This window comes from Euleptes europaea, chromosome 11, assembly GCF_029931775.1.
Source record: "Euleptes europaea isolate rEulEur1 chromosome 11, rEulEur1.hap1, whole genome shotgun sequence".
NCBI lineage: Eukaryota > Metazoa > Chordata > Lepidosauria > Squamata > Sphaerodactylidae > Euleptes > Euleptes europaea.
The window spans coordinates 5,895,991-5,920,767 of NC_079322.1; the positions used below are offsets into that span (position 1 = coordinate 5,895,991).

Here is a 24,777-nt window from a genome sequence, read left to right on the forward strand (position 1 = left end):
CGCTCGCTTTTATGATTTCCTGAATATCCCTGCTAATATGATCTTATTTTTTTTCTATTCTAGCTCCCCTGAGCTTTTGCAAGGTTGGAATATAAATCCTAGTTAAAAAAAATACTCATCTGGGCACATGTCCAGCACCCACAAAAATCAAGTATAAAGAAGCAAGTTTAAAGTATGAAGCAAAGCCACAGGTGTTGGCCAAATAGACGGGCAGCACCTGGAAGGACGGCCGAAGAGAAGATCGCCTAGTGGCACCATGTGAGCTGCCAAGACATGTATCACTGGACTTATCTGCAACATCACACAACACACCATCCTCACCAGTCCACTTGGAAGCAGGCTCCAAATCTTGTTAGAACAGGACCAAGTGAAATGGGCCACAACTTCTTCCCTCCACAGGAACACCTGAGAGGCTGACATCTACATCATTGTGAACCACTGGAAATAACACATTGCTAAACTTGTGTTAGAGATTAAGAGCCACATTCCTGCAAGCTGCAGAAGAAGACTTTTCCTGACCTACCAAAGTCATTGGATCAGCACTGCGGATATATCCACAGAAGACTGTTCATGGCTTTCCCTATGATGTAAGACTTCCAGAGGGATGACAGTCATCTGCACCAACAACAAACAGGAGCCTGGCATCATCTTTACAACTAACATTTTGTTTCAGCATAAATTTTCACAGACTTCCATTTGCGGCTGACAAAGGGAGCTCTTGTCCACAAAAGCTCATGCTGGAAGAAAATGCTGATGGTTTTCAGATGCCACCCATCTCCCACCCACAAAGGAAGGCTGCACCGGACATTCCCATGACAACCAGCCCTTCCACACCTCTAAACAAACTAGCAGGCCCATCAGATGCCGCCTGCTCTTGCCCGGAGAATTCCACACCATTGCTATGCTGGGAGATGGGGGCAAGGGGGGGATGCTGATTTCAATGCCCAACAAAAACATTTTCCGCACATGCCGAATACTGCACTTTCAATCCACTTTCAATGCACTTTAACAACAGTTTGCAAGTTGATTTTGCCGTTCCGCACAGTAAAATCCAGCTTCAAAGTGCATTGAAACTGGATTGAAAGTGCAGTATTCGGCATGTGTGGAAGTACAATAAGATAAAAACTCCTTCACCATGGCTTTGTATTAAGTCACTGCCGGCCTGTCCTAAAGCAGGGTCCAGTTAAAAATCACACTAATCCAAAAACCAAACCAGCTAATGGAGATGTCACACCTCATTAGTCACACCTCATAAAATCAGTTATCAAGGAACAGATTTAATTGTAGAGGGAAAAAATGTTCTCCGTACTTTATTAACATTCCCTGATTCGGCAACAATTCCAGGTGAATTTTCCCTCCTTCTTGGGTTCTTAAGTAGGCAAACTCTTCCAACATATCAATATCTGGAAAATAATTGTTCAGGTTCCATAAAGAAATACACGCTCCGAGGGGAAGAAACAAAGCCCGTGCCGCCTTCACGGGGTCTGTCCTGGGACTGGCTTCCCATTCCGGTTCCTTGCTCTTGGCCCTCCCCTCCCACCCCCCTGCATGGGGAAGTGAGCCGTGGGATCCTCCTCACTCCAGGCTCATTCAAGCAACACACCTCTGTCTTGCAGGCAGCAGCGGTGGCTCCACCCCGTCCCCCTGCACCCAGCCCCTGACACAGAGCACAGGCCCTGCTTCCCGTCCGTATCAGGAAACTCTACAGGCATAAACCATCTAGCTCGCTCTGTCCTCTGCTCCCCACTGCCTAATTCTAGCCCATCATAGCTCCACCCTAATTTCTGAAGAACAGATCACTCTTCCCTCTAGTAAATCTGAAAACAGACCTCCTGGGGAAAGCACCCTCTGTCATCTTTTGGAAAAGGATACTCGTCACATAGTTGAAAAAGTTTTCATACTGGAAGTTTCCTTGTAGGCAGACTTTGTTGATGGCTTTCAAGAACAAGCTCTCACCTCTTGGCCATTCGTGCTGGAGTAACACGATGACGTGGCCCAGGGCCATGTCGTCCCTATTGTCTGTGAATGCTCTCAGCTGCTGGGAAGAAAGAGGCACTCGACATACTTAGCACAATACACTCCAAGCCAACGAGGTTCCAAGAAGAAGCCCCCCTTCATATTTTACTTGGCAGAACCTTCGCTTCCGAGATCTGACAAGATCAGGCTAGCTGGGGCTTTCCAGGTCAGGGCAAAGACCTCCCAGCCTAGGTTCACAGGGCAGTCTATGTGTGTGTGGGCGGAGGGGTGGGTCCTGGAGATGGATCTGTTCAAGACTCACTGACTAGTCTCACTCTCTGGCTGCATTCTCCGGAGCGACAGATCCCTATTTGTTAGGAGGCTGATGCTTCTCCGGCACAGGGGAGGGAACCTCTGGCTCAGGTGTTCCCAGCCTGGCATCATGGTCAAGAGAGGCGGACTTTAATCGGGTGAACTGAGTTCGATCCCCCACTCCTCCCCATGAAGCCTGCAGGGTGAACTTGGGTTCATCACAGTTCTCTCCGAACTCCCCCAGTTCTGCCTGCTTCACAAGGTGCCTGTTGTGGGGGGAGGTGAGGGGATTGTAAGCCTCTTTGAGACTCCTTAAAGGTAGAGAAAAAAGGGGGGTCTAAAAACAATGTCTTCTCTTCTTCCAGTAATCCCAATGCTGCCCAGAGGATGGGGTACCTGACAGATGGGGCACCTGACAACCTTCCCTTGATTGGCCAAGACTGTTTAAAGGCAAATATCATTTTTGTAATTCAGGAATGTGATAAGAGAAGAGAAGCAGGAGGCTCCCTGAGGCACAGCTCAGGTGTTGCTGGAGGCTGCCCTGCAGGGAGAGGGTAGAAAGGTGTGGGGCCCCACTCACCGCTTCTTTGGGGACGACCTTGGATGGAGCAGGCCTCAACTTAGGGCTGGCTGCCACGGTTGGGCTGGGAGAAGAAGTTTGTCTGCATCCCTTTCCCAAACCCTGTCCCAGTGCAAGAAGCACCACACTGGGGAGAAGCAACCAATGACAAGCGCTGCAGGGGCCAAGAGTGTCGGCCTCATAGCTGGTCCCCCTCCCTGGCTAGATTCATTAGGAAGAGGAAAGAAGCAGCCGAGGACATCCGTGCTTCTGAGCAGAGTTCCATCAAAGCCCTGCTCTCCTAGCAGAGCAAGAGCCAAAAGAGGCCAAAAAGGCCATCTAGTCCAACCCCCTGCTCAATGCAGTATCAGCCTAGAGCCGTGTTGGCGAACCCCCAGCTGGGCGGCGGGAGCTTTGAACCGCACAGTGCTGCTTGCAGGAAGCAGCGCGGTTCAAAGCCCGCCCCTTCCCTGGACTGCCCAGCTGGGCGGCGGGAGCTTTGAACCGCACGGCGCTGCTTGCAGGCAGTGCGGCATGGTTCAAAGCCCGCCCGGGCAGTTCAGGGAAGGGGCGGGCTTTGAACCACGCTGCGCTTCCTGCAAGCAGCGCTGCGCGGTTCAAAGCCCCTGCCGCCCAGCTGGGCAGTCCAGGGAAGGGACGGGCTTTGAACCGTGCTGCGCTGCCTGCCCCCCAACCGCCCCCCCCTCCCAAGCGATCCTGACCCCGGAGAGGGCCAGGCTCACTCTCCCCGCTGCCGCCCCCTCTCCCGTGTGATCCTGGCCCGGAGAGGGCCAGGTTCGCTTTCCCCGCCCCCCCCTCCCATGCGATCCTGGCCCCGGAGAGGGCCAGGCTCGCATTCCCCGCTGCCCCCCCCTCCTGGGCACAGTCAGGCTGCCGCTTTCTTCTCCCCCGCCCCCATGCAGGCCAGGTCTACTCATTGGTTTTTATGCGCATAGAAACCAATGGGTAGACCTGGTCTCCTTGGGGGGGGGGGGTCTCAGTCAGGAGGCCAGGTCTACTGCCATGTAAACCAATGGGTGGACCTGGCCTCTGTGGCGGGGGGGGGGGGAACCCATCTCCATCCGGAGGCCAGGTCTACCCAATTGGTTTGAATGACATTAGACCTGGCCTCCCGACTGAGACCCATGGAGGCCAAGTCTACCCATTGATTTCTATAGAAACCAAAGGGTAGACCTGGCCTCCGTGACGGGGGAAGCTTCCCAATGGGGACTCCCTCCACCCCCACGGAGGCCACCCTTCCCTGGACTGCTCGCCGCCCAGCTGTTGGCACTTTGCGATAAATAAGTGGGTTTTGGGTTGCAGTTTGGGCACTCGGTCTCTAAAAGGTTCGCCATCACTGGCCTAGAGCATCCCTGATAAGTGCTTGCCAAGCTTTTGCTTAAAGACTGCCAGGGACAGGGAGTTCACCACCTCCCCAGGCAGCTGATGCTGTTAGGGGCCCTTGCACTAGAGGTTTCTTGGTTGGCTACAAAGGAGGTTCATGGCAGAGCAGAGACTTCCTGGCACTGAGCTCTCTCTTGGCCCCTGTGCTTCATGAGCTCACATCATCATAAAGGAGGAAAATCCCAAATAGGCCATGTTTATTCAAGGCAAGTTACATCAGAAAACTATCAGCCTTAAACAGGAGCCCCGACAATCCTGGCAATGCCACAAGATCCCTCTTTATTTTTGCTACAACTGGCCAACGTGGCTACTGCGTAAGCCCCCTGGAAGCACAGTGACAGCGACTGCACCACATGGCTCCCACATGGCAAAAGCCCCTTCCCAAGCCAAAAGCCAAAGCCATATTTCAAACAGAGTGTTTTGCTGTGCCTGGGCTGAAAACTGGCAGGGTTAATACCAAACAATATTTATCCCAGCTATCCAAAAAGGCCTTCCCCAGCAAGGACTCTGCAGACACGCTTTTGACAGTGAGCCTGGCCCTGTTTGCCAAGCACTTTCCCTCCCGTTACGGCCCTCCGCACCCAGTTCTCGGGTCTCTGTTCACCAATCTGAGGAGGCCTCTGAGGGGCATCAGCAACGGCCTTCACTCCCAAGGGTCCATACGCACCAGAGCCCTTCGGATCTGCCTTCGGAGGAATCCCTCCTAAAATCACCACTACTGATACCAGAAATTGAATGGCAAAAGAGGGGTCAGTTTTCCCATTACAAACAAAACAAAAACTTACCTTGAAACAGGCCAGCAGTAGCCGCAGACAATAAGGCAGGATGGCAGCACTGGTACACGGCCAGAGCTTCAGCTCCGAAACTACGGACAAACAATTGGGTGGGGGGGGGAGGAGAGGCTGCATTACCAAATCTCTGGCCGCGATGAGAAACAAGTACCAGAGGCCTAACTGTTGCTTCCGTAACAACCGTACTGCAGCTCCTTAACCAAAGGGGGCTGTTTTCACCAGGCCTTCATTCAGAGAACCCCTGCTGTCCTCCTGCCGAGGCCTGCTGCCTGGATTCCCCTGCAGTAAGCTTCCAAACAGCCAAGCGACCAGGCAGTTTGGCCAGGGGGGCAAAAACATTTGCACAACCTCCAGAGAAAGCGAGGATGCCTGAGAAGCCCGAGCGGAGACCCAGAGCGAGCACACAGCCCTCCTGCTCCTGGTGGCCAGCCATTCCTGCTGCCTTCTTCCCCAGCAGTGCTTGCCTGCAGAGGAGGAAGGGGCTGGTCCCATCTCCAGTACGCCAAGCAGAACTGAAGAAACCGAGAAGGTAAGCGTGGGCGGGGGCAGAGGACGGGGTCTTCATACAGCAGCAGCATCACACCGAGAAGAAACTGGCCTCCGCGTCACCAGTCCAGAGGCCACTGGAAAGGCTCCCTGGACTTTGAGCACTCCTGGTTTACAAACCACTTACTAATCTGGTATCAGGGAGTTGGTATGTCGAAGCTGCGCCCCCGAAATGTACATGTGGCCTGTTAAAATCACATCACAAGGATGCACCGAAGACGGAACAACACCTTCGTTAAAGTCCTGGTGGAGGAGGGGAGGGAGCCTTTACTTCGTCCGCCCTTACTGCGGCTTCACAGGAGTTGGGGCTCCGCGGACCTGAGCCGTCATGGCAAAAACCCAACCCCCAAGAGCTGCCTTCCCCCCAACCCCGTGGGATCGCTCTTCAAGGGTGGGATGTGTGAGTTTCACCACTTCTAAAAATGTCTTTGGCCCCTCCCCCCAAGCACTTTCTGGATGTGCTTGATTTTTCCCATTCTCTCTAAACAGAGTGCTGGTCTAGAGATAATAGTGCAGCAAGAGGGGGGAAAAGCTACGAAGCAGAGCAGAGGAATTTATCCCCCAGCAACGAGAAATACAGAGGAGAATGAAGCAGCATGGGCAAGGGGCAACCTCTGGATGCCTCTCCAATTCCATAATATGCAGCGGCTGGTCTTGCCAGCTGTGGCAACAGCTGCAGGCAACCAGGAAACAAAGTGCCAGCTGTGCACAGCTCTCTCCCGTGCACAATCCCGTAGCCAGGGCCTGCTCATGGCTAGGATGACGCCAAAAGACTCAGGGGCCACTCTGGGACGGCTGCTTCCAGCCCTCCCACAGTCCCACCCTTCCCAGACCCCTCTCCTGGACCCCCCCCCCCGGCATTCTTTCCCTAATCAACAACCAAGCAGCTGGTATCGAAAGTCCCAAGAAAACCCTTCCCTCCCCAACGAAGTGTGTAGTAGGACCAAAGGTTAGAGAGCTACATTTTAAACCATTTATCATTTGCAGAATACTCTGACTATATGGATATGAGTAAATATTCATAGCCAAGAGGGTTAGGCCACTATTATGCATCATGTCAGGTAGGGCTGTTGAAAAAAAAAATCGGTATAGTTCGGCTTCGGCAAAATTCGGCCCGTTTTTATTCGGCCCGTGCCGAAGTCCAAACTCCCCCGCTTCAGATCCCCGGAAATTCGGGGGGATCCGGAGTTCGGGGGGAAATTTGCCCCCCCCCCCGCGCGCCTTCAGGGGGCCCCCCCAGCCTTTATTTATTTATCTATTTAAAGCCCCCCCCCCCAGGTCTTGCCAGCCCCCCGCCAGCCCTGCCGGGAGTCCCGGCAGGGCTGGGGGGGGGGCTTTAAATAGATTTATGCCTCCCGGCTGGGAGGCGCAAATCTATCTAAAGGGCCGGCCGCGCGCCTCCAGGGAAGCTCCCTGGAGGAGCGCGGTGGGTCTTCAAAGAGAAGACTGTCTTCGCAGACAGTGCAGAGGGTTTCCAGCCCCCACCCCCAGCCCTGCCGCGAGTCCCAGCAGGGCTGGGGGCTTTAAATAGATTTGTGCCTCCCGGCCGGGGCCAGCACCGAATTCGCCAAATTTATTTGGGACACCCCGGGACCCCAGTTTCCCCCCCTTTTTGAGTTCGGTTCGTCCGAACAGAAAAACTGCCGAATTGCGGGAAATTCGGCTGTTTTTCGGTTCGGACCGAACCGAATCAACAGCCCTAATGTCAGGCAAGATTTCCTCATGCTGGGGGAGGGGAATATTACTTTTCAGAAGTGGCATTTTCAGTAAAACCCTTGCTACAAATACAGGACAGATTTTAAAGGCTTTCCATCAATCAATTCTGATCAGCACTTTACCTTTCCTGAATTTTGACTTCAATTTTGGCTGCTCTTCCTGGAGTTTAGTCCCCTCTTGTATGGGAAGGGCCATGTAACACATCAGGTCGAGGATCTTTTCACAGGTGAACTACAAAAGGAAAACCAGGAAGAGAAGAGCTCAAGGGAATCGTTGGAACCCATCAATGGCCTCGGGTGGGGCCGGCTTAGGAGCTTCCCACATGGGGGAGAAGCAGCCTCCCTCTCCGGGGATGCATGGACCGGAGCCTTGTTACTCACCGTGAGGGCTCCTTCTGTTTTGGGGTCGAAGGGCATCTTGCAAAGTGCGGGTATTACCATCACGTGCCCAGGGAGGCAGGACCAAAATTCAATTTCCTGTCTCCCTGGGCGGGAAACCCGCTAGTTCCAGTTTTCAGACTCGCTGAGCTAAAGGAGACAGGTAAGTGCATAACAACCACAGCAACAAGATACAACAGGGTAAACAGGTACTGTAAAGAGTAATAACTATTAACCACATGTAACCAGATGTGGAGAAACCAGAAGGCATAATGGCAAGGTGGCGGACGAAAGGAGAGCCTAATTACTAACACTCGCCCTTTGGAGGGATCCATTTGCCCTGCCCACCCTTATGAACTGAGAACAATCGAGTCTTGGATAATATAAATTTAGAATTTAGGCGGGCAAGATGCCCTTCGACCCCAGAACAGAAGGAGCCCTCAAGGTGAGTAACAAGGCTCCGTTCTCGTTCTGGGGGAAGGGCATCTTGCAAAGTGCGGGCTCTCCAAGAGCTAGATCACCCGGGTGGGATCGAAGACTGATCCAAGACATGCTGCAGAACCCTCCTGCCGAAGGCTGCATCAGCAGAGGCTATGGCATCTATTTTATAATGTCTTATAAAGATGGAGATTGTGGACCAGGTGGCCGCTCGACAGATCTCCTCCAGTGGGGCTTGCTTTTCGAAGGCTGCTGAGGTGGCTGCGCTGCGCACTGAGTGTGCAGTGATCCTGACTGGTATTGGAATCTTACTAGCCCAGTAAGCCTCTGAAATGCATTGTCTTACCGCGTAGCTGAGTGCAGCCCTGGACATTTTTTGCCCCTTTGAAGGATTGGTCAGAGAAATGAATAAGGCGTCGGAGCGCCTAATGGGTTCCGTGCGTCTGAGGTACACCTTGAGTGTCCTTCTTAGGTCTAAATGGTGCCATTCTTTCTCTTTAGGGTGACTGGGATTGGGGCAGAAGGACAGGAGATGGATCTCCTGGGAGCGGTGGAAAATAGAATTCACCTTCGGAATGAAGGTGGGGTCTAGTCTGAGGACCACCTTATCCCTGTGGAAGATGCAAAATCCTTTGCGTGCTGAAAGGGCCCCTATTTCCAAGACTCGGCGTGCAAAGGTGACCGCTGTGAGAAAAATGGCCTTCATCCTCAGCACCTTCAGGGGAATCTCCCTGATGGATTCGAATGGTGGCCTAGTGAGAGCTGTAAGCACTATGTTGAGGTACCAGGAAGGGAACCGGTGAACCGGTGGAGGTTTTGTTTGTACCACTCCCTTGAGGAAGGCTAGAATGTGTGGCTGTCTAGATGGTGAAGTGCCATCTACCGAGGTTAGAATGGTAGAAAGGGCCGTCATTTGCCTGCGTAGGATGGAGGCCTTAAGACCTTGATCCACGCCGTTTTTAAAGAACTCCAAGATTTTGGGAATCCCCGGTGAAAGAGGGTCTACGTGCTTTCTCCTACACCACAATACAAAGGCTTTCCATGAAGTATTATAAATCCTCCTGGTTGAGGGTTTCCTGGATTCAATCATGGTGTTAACAATGTCTATAGTGTAACCCTGGTCTAGCAACCACCTCCGCTCAATTTCCATGAGGTTAAGTGAAGCCAAGGGGGGTCGGGATGGGGACATTAGAGCATCTAAGGACTCCGCTTCCGGAAGTACCGAGTGAAGAAGCGGGGAAGGAGGTGATTGGTCTCTGAGGCAAAAAGGTCCACTGTGGGTGAGCCGAACCTCTCCACAATCTGTCTGAAGACAGACCTGTTGAGAGACCACTCCCCCTCGTCTAGGACTTGCCGGCTTAGCCAGTCCGCTTGACAGTTGAGTACTCCCCTGATGTGTTCCGCTGATAGGGATTTTAGGTGCGACTCTGCCCAGTAGAGAATAGTCTCTGCTTCCCTGTGTAGCCTGGAGGATCTTGATTCCCCGTTTGTTGACATGTGCCTTCGCGGACACATTGTCGGTGCGTATTAGCACATTTCTGTGGAAAATAATGTTCTGGAAATGCAATAGGGCCAAACGTATGGCTCTGAGCTCCAACAGATTTATGTGGAGCTTCTTCTCCCTGACTGACCAGAGGCCCTGAGCCGTGTGGTTGTGGCAGTTCACTCCCCAGCCTTCTAGGCTGGCGTCTGTATGGATCTGTATTTGATCCCAGGCAGGCCCCGCTGGCCGCTCCCAGGCTGCGGGAAGGCGAGCGGGCCGGCGGCGGCAAGGCATGCCTGCTCCCAGGCAGGCCCCGCTGGCCGCTCCCAGGCCACAAGAAGGGGCGCGGGCCGGGGGGGGGGCGGCCGCAAGACCTGCCTGCTCCCAGGCAGGCCCCGCTGGCCGCTCCCAGGCCACAAGAAGGGGCGCGGGCCGGGGGGGGGCGGCGGCCGCGAGGCCTGCCTGCTCCCAGGCAGGCCCCGCTGGCCGCTCCCAAGCCGCAGGAAGGGGCGTGGGGCGGCGGCGGGGGGGGCGGCGGCGAGGCCTGCCTGCTCCCAGGCAGGCCCCGCTGGCCGCTCCCAGGCCGCGGGAAGGCGAGCGGGCTGGCGGCGAAGGATGACGGCAGTGGTAAGTTTTCCCTCCTCCCTCCTCCCCCCTCCCCTCCCCTCCCGTATTGACCCGCATATAAGCCGAGTTGGCTTTTTTCAGCCCTTTTTTTGGGCTGAAAAACTCGGCTTATACGCGAGTATATACGGTAAGCCCTTTTGTTATTTTTCTGTTCTTGCCTGAGTAAAGCTGAACAATTTTCCTGAGCCAGACGATGGAGGCTCTGGCCATGATAGAAGTGGCTGCTGATGCCTGGATGGCCAATGAGGAGGCCTCATGTACCTTTTTTGACAGGATTTCCGCTTTCCTGTCTAGGGGGTCCCTAATGGATCCCATCCCGTCCTCGGTGGGACTATTGGGTGAATGAACCGCTGCCACCGGGGCGTCTATCAAAGGTAGTTGAAAGAGTGACATAGCTTGTGGAACCATGGAATACAGTCTTTTGGTGCTAGAGGGGAATTGTCTGTTGGCCAAAGGTTTGTCAAACTCTGCCTGTACCAGGTTCTCAAAAAACTCTGGGAAAGGTATTTCTTAGCTTTGGGTCTTAGATCTAGGAAAGAATTCCTTATCTCCCTTTTTTCTCAATTTTGGCTTAGGTTCTGAGGCAGGGTCAGGATCCTCACTGAGGTCCAGTGCCACCAGGGCTTTGCTCAGAAGTCCCTGAAAATCCTCATTTGAGAATAATTGGGGCTGTTGCTCTTCCTTCTTCCCTGCTTTCCCCCTCGGAATCTGCCGTCCCAGATGAAGCGTCATCATGGAGGAGACGTGTCTGGTCCCGTGGATGGGCTTTCATGGCAGCCTTTGTACGCCAGTGGGGGCCAGAAGGTTCCCCCCTTGTTTGACCTTCCCCACTGTTTGGGTGAACTAAGGGCGAGTTACATTCTGCGCTCTGCAGAAGGGGGGAGATGGAATCCCTGAATGCTTGCATCATCTGAGCCTGCTTATCTGATACCCCATTAAATAAGTTAAGTACTTCCCGACAGGAGAGTGGTTCCTCTGACCTGGGACACACTACGTTACCCTCAGTAGAGCGGTCTGGATCCGAAATTGAGCGCTCTCAACAAGATGGTCCCCGGAGTGCCGCATTGCCTCCGCCCCCTTGCCACGGCTCGTACTGCTCCTCGCGTCATTTTGGGGTGGCTGGCTAGAGCGCGCCTTTTTTGGCGGGCTGGGTCCTTCGGCGCCCTGCTCCGCGGTATAGCAAAGGCGGCCGTTGGAGCTCTCCCGTCGACTCCGCCCTGTCGAGGCGACGAGGGCCATGTCGTGGTCCTCCTCAGAGAGAAGGTCAGAGTCTGACTCTCTGTCTCCGTCCGCCATCTTGCCCAGCAGGGCGAAGTGGAACGGGGAAGGGGGGGAAAGGGGAGATGAGAGACGAAGTTCAGGAGAAGTCAGGGTAATTAAAGAGAGGACGGAGGAGGAAGAGTAGACAAAGTACAACTTTAAAGAGAAAAAATCTCAAGAAGGGATCGATAGGAAGAAACCAGGTCCTAAACAGGTCGGTGCAAACGATGAAGCTGCCTCCCTAAACGAGACAGGATGGAAACTGGAACTAGTGGGTTTCCCGCCCAGGGAGACAGGAAATTGAATTTTGGTCATGCCTCCCTGGGCACGTGATGGTAATACCCGCACTTTGCAAGATGCCCTTCCCCCAGAACGAGAAGAGCCGAGCTCTGAAGGGGAGCTGCCCAGCCCCCACCCTGGCCAGAGGACCACCTGCACTCAGGCAGCCCCAATCGGCCTCCCCAGTCCAAGGACCGACCACCCTGCTTCCCTTGCAGGGAGGAGGACTGCAGGAGCACCTGTGCAGCTCATCGGCAGAGCAGCTGGCCCAAGAGGGCTTCTCTCTCCAGGGCTCGTGGAGAGCCACGTTTGCGGCTCACGGCCTCCAACCCAAACAGCCATGTCCGTTTCCATTCCTGGCGTGAGGGCAGCACCTCAGGGAGCATCGCTGCTTGCCTGTTCTTCTGGCGGTGGCTGTTTCAAGGTGGTTCCAAGGTGGAAACCATCTCTGAATGACAAGCCCCGCAGGGCCCACTGTCCAGAAAGAGCAGGGGGCTAGGATTGGGAAACGGTGCTCAGAAGAGCTGCAAGCAGCATGTGGCTCCTGAGTCACCGACTGAACCTCCTCTTTACCTCAAAGGATGCCCTCCACAGCTTAGAGGTCAGACAACTATTCCCCTGCTGTACCAGTTGAACCATTTCAATCCATCCAAGGGCCAAACTACAATGTGTGTTTAATATGTGGTCCCCACAGAGACTTACAACAAGACACCAGCTGTGGAGTCCCCCACGGTAACTCAGTTTAGGAGTGGCACAACTGGGGACCAAATTCTGGTCAGAACTTCAGTGCAGGGAGGGCTTCTCCCCCCCCCCCGGTGCCATATTTCTGACCCAAACTGCAGCACACCATGAGCGTGTGAGATGCTCGGCCAACTCTGAGGCCCCTCTGGATGGAAGCCTCAGCCTTCCTGCCGCTCAGCTTGTTGCCTGAGATGAAGATGCAGGAGCTCTGTTCAGAGCCTGGCCTCCAGGGGGCAACAAAACAGAGGACAGAAGGTTCCAAAGGAATGTGCCCCTTGCTGGAGGCTCGATGGCAGGGGTGTCAAGCATAAGGCCTGAGGTCCAGATTCGGCCCGTTGACAACTCTTATCTGGCCCACAAGCCAACTGAGGCAGCCACCCGCCCCTCACTCTCTATCTGAGCTGGCAAGGCACGGCACAGCCCAATCAAGTGAAGTTTATGTCACATCGGGCCCTCGTAACAATGGAGTTCGACACCCCTGCTCTAAGGGCTCCTTGCAAAGGAAAGCAGGAAGGCACAAAGTGGCCACATCTTGGCCCATTTAGTAAACTTTGCACAGTGAGGCATGACTCAGAACAACAAGGAAATTTTCAGAAAACCAACACAAAGCTGCTTAGCAGTGCACAGAGCAGAAGACGACTGACTTAGGATGCCGTTCTGGCTGCACGGATCACTCTGGCCATTCAACCCAGTCCCAGAATAGACCGCTTGTGCCGGAGGAGTGGGAAGGCTTGCCTGCTGCAGTCTCCTGTTCACAGGCCTCCTTCGACCACAAACAGAGACTCTACAACCCCAATAAACTACTGTGTGTCTTATTTAACAAAAATGGGGAGGAAGTTAGAGAAAAGTTATTAAAACTACTTAACTACTTCAAAACAAAAAGTGTAGTTCCAGTTATTTTTACTAAAATGTTGGTAACTAGTAGTTCAAACTACAACGGTATTTTAAGAAGCGGTTCTAGTTAAAACTACAGTACAGTAACAAGGGTCTACTCATGTCCAAAGGCCTTTAGCTGGGAGGTGCCATGGATTGAACCCAGGAGTTTCTGCACGTGAAGCCCATGCCCGGACCGCTAAGCCACGATGGCCTCAACAGTTGCGGCCGTGGACCCGGAAGGAAAGCAGAGAGACCACCAGGAGCACAGCCACCTACCCGATATTCTCCGAGGGCAAAATGGCAGGTTGCCAGCTGGATCAGGGCTTGCTGGTTCTCTAGCGATCCTTGCCCTGGGATCTGCTGCTGAGAGTGAGATCCCTGAAGAGCTGCTAAGTGATGCAAGCTGGTGATGGCTTTTTTATACTGACCCTTCCAAAAAAAAAAGGGGGGGGGAGAAAAAGCCAAACTGTTGAAGAGTACACATGTTCTAATAACCATCGTTTTGCCTATAAGATCATTTTCCAAAGCCAAACAACAAACACACAAACCGCCACATAGTCATCAAGTTTTGGTTGTGTAATTCTGGATTTGGCTGTAAATAAATTTATTCATTCATTCACAGTCATCAAGTTTCTCAAGCACAGCTCCGCTTCTGGTGTGCGCTACTTGCGCCGGAGCTCGGAGCACCAGCAGAAGCACACAAGGGCAGGACGCACAGCCATGGGGGCCAGCCTAAAGACCGAGAGCACTGCAACAGAGCCTGACAAAACAAAGCCAGATGGATCAGTCGACCGCTAGAGTGAAAACGGCGGAGATTTCCTCTGTCACTTTTTACCTGATAGATGATCATATCTGTGAGGAAGATGCGCAGCCAGAGCCAGGAGTCAGTCTTCCATGACACGCAAATTCTTGTGAATTCTGCAGGGTTAGACAGATGTATCAGGGCAAGAGTGTTGCAAATGGAAAATTCTACCAACGTTTTTTCCTTTCCTTGTCACATTCAGAAAAAAAACACATAACAAACACTTGATTGGTCTTCATAAAAGGTATTATGTGAATTGGGTTTTGGTTTTGGGATTTTTTTCTTTTGCACGGCTGTCAACATTTTTCTATGCCATTTTGCCTTGACTTAATTACCGTGAAAAACATTGCCTTATTGGATTTACGGAGTTTGTATCATTAATATAGAGCTTATACTACCATTTTTGTTGCGTGTTTGTATTCTTTGTGTAGTGTGTTTCGAAGTTGTTTCTAGTTTTTTGAAGCTGTTGAGCCTGCGTGCTGTTTTTTATTTGTACTGCTTGTTGTATTTCAGCATAGGATATATATTTTGGTGCTCCTTTGCCAGCAGTGAAATCCCAGAAGTGGGAGCCCGCGTTGGCGTAGGGGAGGGCGTTCCCGGGGCAGAGCTGCCTTTAGGCAGCTTCCTAACCCCTTTGGACCTGGGAACGCCCCCTTGAGCTGCAGCGTGGCAGCGAAGTCTCGCTGTTTGCTATGGGGGCATTTTCCCTTTTTTACTTTTTAAACTGCTTTTCATTTTCAGTGGCTGGGCAGGCTCTGGGGAAGCGGTGCAGCTGTGCCACTCCTGGCCGTCACAGATCTACCCCTCCCTTAGGGAAGGGCTGCAAGTCCCCCAATGTAACCACTGACATCTCCAACTGATGCCTATTGTGATAACAGCACACGGATGAAAACGGATTAAAAAATGGACGAAAAAGGGAAAATAAAAGCTTGGCAAATAGTTAAAGGTGAAGGAAAGAATACTCTGTGGCTGCTATACCATCAAATGGCTTCACAAATGGAAGAAGAAATAACAAAAGAAGGTAGACATTTAAGAGAGAAGACAGCTTGTCACAAGATGCACTCCCACGCCTCAGTACTCACCCCGAGTCCTTTCTTGCCCCTCTCCCAGATCCCACACCTCCCCGGATTCGACAGGCACACGAGCCGCAGGCACTCACCTGGCCGGGGAGGAGGCACACGAGCGGCGAGACATCGTGTGGCCAAAAAGCCAAGCCAGCACAGCCACCGCAGAGCCACAGCACTGACGGCAGCCCTGCTGCCCAGCTGGGCTGCTCAGAAGATGGCCCACCTCCGTCAATGCCCCACCGGCCGCACGCACTCAGGAGGACAAGCCAGACCACGTGGCTCGCCTCCCCGCCGCTGGGCGGCCATGTGAAAGACCGCCGAAGAACAGGACGGCACCTTAGGGCCTTTATGTCCTTGGAAGGGGTGGGGACAAAGGGGAAGGGGAAGGAGTTTACAGAATAAAAGAGAGGCCAAGGCAGAGACCATGGAGGAGAAACTCCAGGGCAGTCTAATGGAAGGCTCCCTGGAAGCTAGCAAAGAGGGAAAAAGGCTGACAGACAGATCAGACCTCACTCTTTGTGCTGAGGCCAAAGAAGCCAGCCTCGAGGAAGGTTTTGGGGTGACAAAGTTAGTCACCAGAAGGGGGCGCCCTGGAAGAGCCTGACACAGCTTATGAACGATTAATTACTGGAGAACTTAAGACATTTATTAGAGAAAATGCATAAACTGTTATTACAATCAGAGTGAGACAGAGCAAGTAAAAGATTGCATGATAATATGGATGCAAAATTTTGGAGGAAGCATAAACATGAGTCAGTTGGAGAACTTATGGACTAAAGAGATTAAGTTCACAGAATGTCAAATATTAAGAGAGAATTGGTATGAAATGTTTTTCAGATGGTATATTATGCCTAAAGACATGGCAAATGCTGGAAGTGTCAGAACACAGATACAACTTTCTATCGTATGTGGTGGACGTGTAGGAAGGCAAGAAAAGATACATGATGAAATGCAAAAAAAACCTGAAATTTAAGTTTGTGATGGAGCCGGAAAATATGTTAAATATCTTGCCAAGCAACATGCCAAAAATATATAATGAATTGTTTAAGTACACGATTTACATATGCAGCAAAATGAAAAGCAAAGGAATATCCAGATTTGACAGAATGGATGAATAAACTAACAGAATAAGCAACTATGGCAAAATTAACATCTTTAATACAAAACAGATCAACTTCTGAATTCCATGAAAATTTGAATTTTTAAAAATTATATAATCAAAAATTAGGAATAGAAATAGAGTATAAAATCTAGGTAACAAACATTTAAGAATAAAACTATTATCAGTTATGAAAACATGAGGACACAGAGAAGTATAAGTCAAAGAAGTTAATAATTGAAAGGTGTAAAGGAAGCCACGGCCCTCAATTTGCAAGATCTGAGCAAGGCTGTTTAAGATAGGACGTTTTGGAGGACTTTCATTCATAGGGTCACCATGAGTCGGAAGAGACTTGACAGCACTTAACACACACACACACACACAACTGAAATGTAATTTCAAAGTAAACTCCACTATTATGGAATAATTTTACTGTTTTTGTGTTGTGTTTAAAAATAAAAATTTATTTTTAAAAAAAGGAGAGACTGTGCCTGGACTCTGGACTGTTGGCTTTATACCTCATGCAACACCTTAAAACTTCTAAAACTAATCTCCCAAGATAATATAATGACTGTGACCAGCAACAGTCTTTGTCTGCAAGAATGCAACTTGAGGTAAAATTACATAATAGACTTTATACCTCATGTGACATCCTAAATTTGTCTCCTAAGTTAATGCAATCATGGCTGTTGTCTTAGCTTGCTCCTGAAAAGAGGTTTTAATTCTCGCTAGGCAGAGAGGGGCGAAGGGCATTTGAGGCTATTCCTATTTTCTGTGGAATGTCTCCATTTTATGATTTCTTGCTCTTTAAAAAACAAGAACACCTGGGAGTCACTCGATACCAGCATCAGTTTTGCATGTAACATCTGGGCACAGTACAGAAATAGGCTACAACAGGACTTTGCACTCTTGTCCTAGCATCTTTCTTTTCCTTTTGCATGTATATATATATATATATATAGAGAGAGAGAGAGAGAGAGAGAGAGAGAGAGAGAGAGAGAGAGAGAGAGAGAGAGAGAGAGAGAGAGAGAGAGAGAGAGAGAGAGAGAGAGAGAGAAACAGACAGACAGACAGACAGACAGACAGACAGACAGACAGACAGACATCCAGCTTGGAGAAGCACTCTCGAGAACTCAAAAGCTTGCACACTGTTCTGTGTCATTTGGTTGCCCCTAACAGCAGGTATTATGTGGATTGTGTTCTGGGTTTTTGGAAACTTACCCTTATCCAGTGTCTCCAGTGAGTGAAGCAGTTCCCAACTCTCCCGAGCCAATCTAAAGCTCTCCAGGACGTCAACCGAGTTCAGAAGCTCTGCTGCATGAATGGTTATGTGCCTATTTCTCCCCTTCCCGGAAGAATCTTCATCATCAGAGCTCTGCTCAAAAATCAACATAATTTCAGTATTAACTGAAAAATAACAGTTCAGGGAAGAAGCAAAGGATTACAGCACATGTTCTTTAAAAGTCACTTTGCTGGGAGGCAAATGAACAGAGGGCAGGAAAGCTTTCAATGAGCTACTGGCTCTTTTCTTTTAGGACTCAAATGACTGCAATATGTTGGCCGGCTAGGAAAAGTTTTGTAGGCTTCCAACGTCCGTGGACTTATTTGCAAGGCTGCCCTAAAACTATGTGTGAAGTTTTATTTTTTTTCCAGTACTGATACTCTAGCTCTTTAGGTGGCCAAATGTTTATCAATATTCTAGTTTGTTAAATGACCTCATGTTAGTGTCCTGACCTAGACAGCTCAGGCTAGCCCAGTCTTGTCAGATCTCAGAAGCTAAGTAGGGTTGGCCTTGGTTAGTACTTGGATGGGAGACCACCAAAGTCGTCGGGGGGGGGGTCACTACGCAGAGGAAGGCAATGGCAAACCACCTTGCCTTGAAAACCTTACAGGGACACCATAAATCAACTTCGACTTGATGCCCCCACCAAAAGTTAACATGTTAGTTTTACTTGAAAATTCTGTGGTATGCATTCTGTTTCTATGTTGCATTTTCACCCAACACAAAATCCCCAAGCAATGTCAAACATTAAAACAGCATTTAAAGTACAAATATATATGAAATATTTAAAACAATTAAGGAAAACATCAAAACACATACTAATGAGGACTAATAAGAGTTAGCAAGAGAAGCCAAACAAAATAAGAGTCTTCATCCACTGGCAGAAGTCAAAGATACAAGGAGACGACAGATAAATCTCCCTGGGGAAGAGAATTCCAGAGTTTCAGCACCACAACCAACAAGGCCCTTCTTGGGTGGCTCCCCACCTAGCCGCAGTTTGGGGTGCCTGAAGCAGGGCTCTGCAGATGACCAGAGTGATGGCGTAGGTTCATGTGAGAGTGGGCGGTCCTTAAGGTATGGAGGCCCCAAGCCACACAGAGCTTGAAAGTTCAGTTGAGTTCAGTTTATTTACAGTCATTTGACCAGCAGATAAACGTTTTTAAAAGTGATCAATACAGAGACAGGATTACAATTTTGATCCACTAACCCGAGCTCTTTGTACTCTAGTGGCAATGTAACAAGACTCTGCCACTATGTAGGAAACGTTGGCATCTTTATCCTCAAGTAAATATTTAATAATAAAATCATCTGAATGTCTAAAAACTCTGGTCAACAAGGGCAAAATCAGCCTATTTCTGATATCCTGATAAAATTCACAGTACAATAAAATATGGGTAATTGTCTCAACATCAGAGTTACAGGGCACAACCTAGACTCCAAAGGTAACTGCTGGAATCTCCTGCTGAGCCAGGCCGACGGAAAGGCATTAAAACGAGCTCCTGAAAAAGCCCATAGAAATTTGGTAAAAGTGATGGAGGTCAGATAAGGAGCCAAAGAGAATCCCTCCCAACCCTTTAGTAATCTGTATGGTCTTGGAAGAAGGGCCCTCTCATTCTGCCATTCGATGTCTAAATCGTTGACTAACCATATTTTTTGCTCTGTTCAAGCCCATTTCTAGTAAATTATCAGGGGCTAGACCTACGGAGAGGACTTTATTAGTTATCTTTCTGCTCCAAGAGGACTGAGGGTTAGACAACAAAAAGTAGGGTATAAGGCCTACAGGCTGAAGATGAATTTTTAGACAGTAATTGAAAATATTATCCAAGCCTTAGTCTCTACTTTTAACAGCCCAGCTTCCTGTCGGAGCATCACATTGGGCATACATTTTGGGACACTGAACAAGGCTCTAAGAAACCCTGACTGTATTTTCTCTAAGGGAGCATATAAGGGCCTAACTGGGCACCATATGACATATGAAAATTATGTTCAAGTAATTAGCTACTGCCAAACCAAGTACGCTCAAACCTCACAACCAGTTTCAATAATGGATAAGCTACTGTAAAATCAAATGTGATGGACATTTGTACTATAATGCCTGCCACGGAACACAGCTCACTGAGAGACACTGTCCTTCAGTGTTACTCCTCTGAAGATGCCTGCCACAGCTGCTGGCGAAACATCAGGGAAGAAAATACCAAGACCATGGTCACACAGCCCGGATAACCTACAAGAACTGAACAGCTCATGGAATCTAACTTAATGCAGCCAACTGGATCATTCATTCACAAGGCTTGCAATTTCTCCTTGAAAGCACACACAGAGGTGCGTTTCCTTCTAAACTGAAGTATTCTGGAACTCCAGAAGGGAATGAGGCAAATCAATAAGGACTTGGTGTAGAGGTGATCATACAGGCAATCTCGCAAGGCCACCCGCTCTAGGCCCAAGAAAGCCCCCCTCCCCTTGGCCAGGGAGACCTGGCTTGGAAACGGGTCTGGGTGTGGAAGGAATGGGAGACCTTTTGCTCTGGTCTGTACACTACACACAAATTTAAACGGCAGCATATATAAAAGGGCTTAGAACATAAGAAAAGCCCTGCTGGATCAGACCCAGACCCATCAAGTCCAGCAGTCTGTTCACACAGTGGCCAACCAGGTGCCTCTAGGAAGCCCCCAAACAAGACGACTGTAGCAGCACCATCCTGGCTTAATCTAGACCAGTGGTTCCCAAAGTGGGCAGTACCACCCCCTGGGGGGCAGTGGGGTTACCTAGGGGGGCACTAAGAGGCAAGGGGGCAACAGGGGGGGCGCTAGAGGTGGGCCCCTTCAACTGTGTTGTTGGATAGGGTAGGGGGCGCTGGGGTTGAGTTTGTGGAACCAAGGGGTCGGTGGCCTGAAAAGTTTGGGAATCACTGATCTAGACTATATCCACTCAGGTTTCACCTGAAGCAGAGCCCTGAGACGATGACGAAGATCACCAGAGAGCAGAGCCAAGCGAGCCAGAAGAGAGTGATGATGAGGCAGAAGCCACCTCCAGCCGAGGACCGGGACCTGCCTGGTCAGCCCTAGAGGGTGAAGGAGCAGCAGTCCGCTGCTTCACAAAACAAAACAAGCTCTAATCCTTGTTCCAGGTACCAGATCACCACCAGCAGGCCAGAACATAGTGACCGTTTGTCAAGAGTCCTTCTCATCATTCATCCACCATTAGACACCACTGGAAGGCGTGGGGGATTAACAAACTGCGCAAGGCCTGCCGCTGCACCAAACAGGCGGGGGGTCCTATTTACCTTACATTAGGGCATGATTTATCAGCAAAGGTAAGGATGCTTGCCCCAGGAAAAGGTGGGGACAATGCAGAGAAGAGAGCTGATGGGAGTGCCAGTGTTTCTGTTCCTGTCTGATTGATCAGAACCAGAAAGTGGCCCTGCAGGTCAACTGTTCAAGCACTTGCGCTAAGGGGTTCCCAAAAGGCTCGATCCTGTCCCCACTTTTTAACATATTAATGAATGTATTCTTTAATCTTATTTTATGTTCTCACTCCAATGGAGATCCAAAGTTGCATACAAAAATACCAAAATAAAATTCAAACAATTTGAATAGATCAAAATGCAGCTTAAGCAGACAGAACAGACCAAGATGTCTGGGGCAGTCCTGGGTCCCTGGGCTGCCTGGGTGAGGTTGTCCAGGGGTGTTGAGTATCATTAACTTGCCGATGACAACCAGCTATATGGGCTGGAATATGGTCAACAGACTGAGTGCAATCCTGGAAAAGAGGGTGGGGGGCAGCTGCTGGTTCACAATATAGTTGGGGGCCGAGTCCTTCCTGTCCCAGGCTAGGTCCTCCGCTCGGAAGGAACAAGCCCTGCAGCCTAGAGGTTCTTTTAGATCTGGGCCTTCAGGTGGAGCCACATGTCTTCCCTTGGGGTACCTTTAATCAGTTCTGACTGGTGGACTCACCGTGGCTCTTCCTAGAGACAGGGTTATGGCCGCCACTCATGCGATAATCTGGACTAGATTACTGCAAAAGGCTCCATATCACACTGCCTCTGAAGACACTTTTCAAGCTTCAGTGAGACCGCAATTCACCAGTTTTAAAACATCTACTGCTGTCCATTTGTTTCCAGTCCCAGTCCCAAATGCTGGTATCCCTTTTCACAACCTCCGCGGTTTGGGACCCGGCTACCTGGAAGACCACCTGTATTTCTGGGCCCTTCCATTGAGCTCTTCTGCGAGGAAAAGGCCAGTGGGCGACACAAGAGGCAGAGCTTTTTGGTTCTCACGCCTCCCCTTCACTATTCACGTGATGCAGACTCAGCTGTTGCCTGGTTTGTTTTTGATTTGATGTTGCCCACCAAGAGAGTTTTAATGTTCTTTCTTAGACCACTGCTGGTTTTACTGTTGGTTTTACTGGTTTTACTGCTGGTTTCTACTGTTTTATGTTGATTCCATTGTAAACCACCCTGATAATCGGTTTCGATTGATGCTCATTAAAAACATTACCATGGTTTTCTCCCTTCCCTCAGCAAGCTTCCGCTTTTTGTGGACGTGTTTGCTGCGATCTACTTCTGTATCACCATAAACATTGGACACGTCCTCCAAGAGAACAAGTGGAATTTGGTTTGTAGCATTTGGACCTAGGTTTAAAATAAACACACAAGTTCAAGCACATTTGCAACTGTGGGACCTGCCACTCGAATCTGCTTCTAACACCTAAAAAAAATCCTGGAAAACCGTTGCAGAGATACAATTAAAATATACCTAGTGGTATTGTCCTTGGAGATCTGGAGGCCCAATAAAAGGGAGGTGGGCATGTTTTTCCTTTTCCCCTCCAAGGACCTTAAAATTTCTCCACTAGAAAAACTGAGAAATATGAGGAAGCACGGAAAAACCTTCTATGAAACCTTGTTTTCTTTGAAATGTAGCGAAATGTCTTTTAAGATAAAGTTTTACTCACTCAAAATGTATAGCATGAAAAAAAAATCTGAGGACTTTAAAAAGTTTCAATGAAAAAAATTAAAAATTTTCAGCTCTCAAAGAATTTTTTTTTTAAATGAAATACTTTTTAAGCCAAGGACGTAACACACTTTAATTGTATAGCAGTCCATTTTTCTGATGAAAAAAATTGGAAATTTTATACAGCAGCAAAAAAACTTTATTGGGAGGGGGCTGCTTTCTGCTAAAATAATGTAGGCAGTAGCAGAAGCCCCAGGGTCCCCCCACAACGTGCTCAGACAGCCACAGATTTAGGCCTGGCATAAGGACGATGCAGGCAAATAGCAAAACCAAACCCCATGCAGGATTGCATATGGCTGGTCTCACAGGCTACTGGTCTCAATGAGCACAGTGCCAGCATACCAGAGATCCACAGGCCAGGAGCTCACAGGGCTTTATTATCAGCACAGTTAAATGGAAACCAAGCACATGGACTGTGTTTTTGACGCAGTTAACAGCGTGTTTAAACAAGGCCTTAGACAAAATCCAACTCCAGGAAAGACCAATGCTTCAGAAAACGCTTGATTATGACGGTTAACTGACCTTGGAAGAGAGAAGGTTGGATGCTGCTGACATACTGGAATGCATTCTTGAAGAAAACCAGCATGGTGGAATAGATCACTTGGGTCTTGTATTTTGTATGAGCTTCATTATCATAATTACCGATATATCGACAGACATCTTTCATTTTGAGCAATATGTCGCCAAAGCTTCTGAAGACACAAGAGCTTCCAGTCATTACAACTTCTAATTCAATATAAGTACAAATCTTTTTGCCCTGCCCCGGCAAATTTTACAAAATTTGCCCTGCCCCGGAGACGGGATGGGGGGGGGAGCCACAGTTTATCCACTAATTTAAATGCTTTCTGTAATAAGATTCGTATCCCCCAAGCCTTTTTCCATTCCATCAAGGAGGGGCACATGCACTTCAACAGGGTGCCTCCACCCCAGCCAGCCTACCCGGGGCAGAGCACATCTATAAGGGTACAATTGTTATCTAGGCATAAAGACTTTGGGGGGGGCACAACACTTTTTTTCGGCAAACCCTTCTCTCCAATTTCCCCTAGAGAATAATCGGGAAATGTGAAGACACTCTGGAAGAAAAATACTCCTATGAAATATTTTCTCTTTGAGATGAGCGAAATGGGTTTTCAGACAATATTTTACTCGACAGCCAGCATGGTGTAGTAGTTAAGAGCGTCAGACTCTCATCTGGAAAACCAGGTCTGATTCCCCACTCACAGAACCATAGAGTTGGAAGGGGCCACACAGGCCATCCAGTCCTACCTCCTGCCCAATGCAGGATCAGCCTAGAGCATCCCTGACAAGAGCTTGTCCAGCCTCTGCTCGAAGACTGCCAGTGAGGGAGAGCTCACCACCTCCCTACGTGGCTTATTCCACTGTTGAACAACTCTTACTGTAAAAAAAAAATTTTCCCCTAATATCCAGTCAGTACCTTTCTGCCCACAATTTAAACCCATTATTGCGAGTCCAACCCTCTGCTGCCAACAGTAACAGCTCCCTGCCCTCCTCTAAGTGACAGCCCTTCAAATACTTCAAATTTCCCCTCAGCCTCTTCTCCAGACTAAACATTCCCAACTCCCTTATTCTTTCCTCACAGGGCTTGGTCTCCAGGCCCCTGATCATCCTCATGGCTTTCTGTGCCCACTCGATGCTGTCCGCGTCCTTTTTGAAGTGAGGCCTCCAGAACTGCACACAATAGTCCAGGTGTGGCCTGACCAATGCAGTGTACAGTGGAACAATGATATCTTGCCTGTTATGCCTCTGTTGATGCACCCCAAGATCGCATTAGCTTTTTTTGTCGCTGCATCACACTGGCTGCTCATATTTAACTTATGGTCCACCCGTACCCCAAGATCTTGTTCATTCCTCCACATGAAGCCTGCTGGGTGACCTCAGGCTAGTCACAGTTCTCTCAGAGCTCTCTCAGCCCCACCTAACTCACAAGTGTCTGTTGTGGGGGGGGAGGGAAGAGGATTGTAAACCACTTTGAGATTCCTTGCAGTAGAGAAAAGCAGGGTAGAAAAATCAACTCTTCTAAAATGTGTAGGATGAAGATTTTAATGTAACATTACAGCACTAAATAGGAATAATTTCTTTGTGTTATATAGACATATATATATTTTCTATGATACAGTATGCTTATTGTTTAA

The 24,777-nt window shown here is 49.6% G+C and overlaps 1 protein-coding gene across 2 annotated transcripts in view; it reads right to left on the reverse strand.

Annotated features, from left to right (window-relative positions):
- INTS10 (integrator complex subunit 10) overlaps positions 1-24,777 on the reverse strand; it is a 45,307-nt gene that overhangs the window by 5,554 nt on the left and 14,976 nt on the right. Inside the window, exons 8-16 of one of the 2 annotated variants that reach the window (XM_056857664.1) lie at positions 23,147-23,316; positions 22,112-22,245; positions 17,555-17,708; positions 14,201-14,283; positions 13,642-13,794; positions 7,407-7,515; positions 5,017-5,096; positions 1,873-2,035; positions 1,310-1,403 (exon numbers count right to left, since the gene is read on the reverse strand). In XM_056857664.1, coding sequence (XP_056713642.1) covers positions 1,310-1,403; positions 1,873-2,035; positions 5,017-5,096; positions 7,407-7,515; positions 13,642-13,794; positions 14,201-14,283; positions 17,555-17,708; positions 22,112-22,245; positions 23,147-23,316 — 1,140 coding nt within the window. Of the gene's footprint in view, positions 1-1,309; positions 1,404-1,872; positions 2,039-5,016; positions 5,097-7,406; positions 7,516-13,641; positions 13,795-14,200; positions 14,284-17,554; positions 17,709-22,111; positions 22,246-23,146; positions 23,317-24,777 lie in introns of both variants that reach the window. The other variant, XM_056857662.1, reaches the window with a different exon arrangement.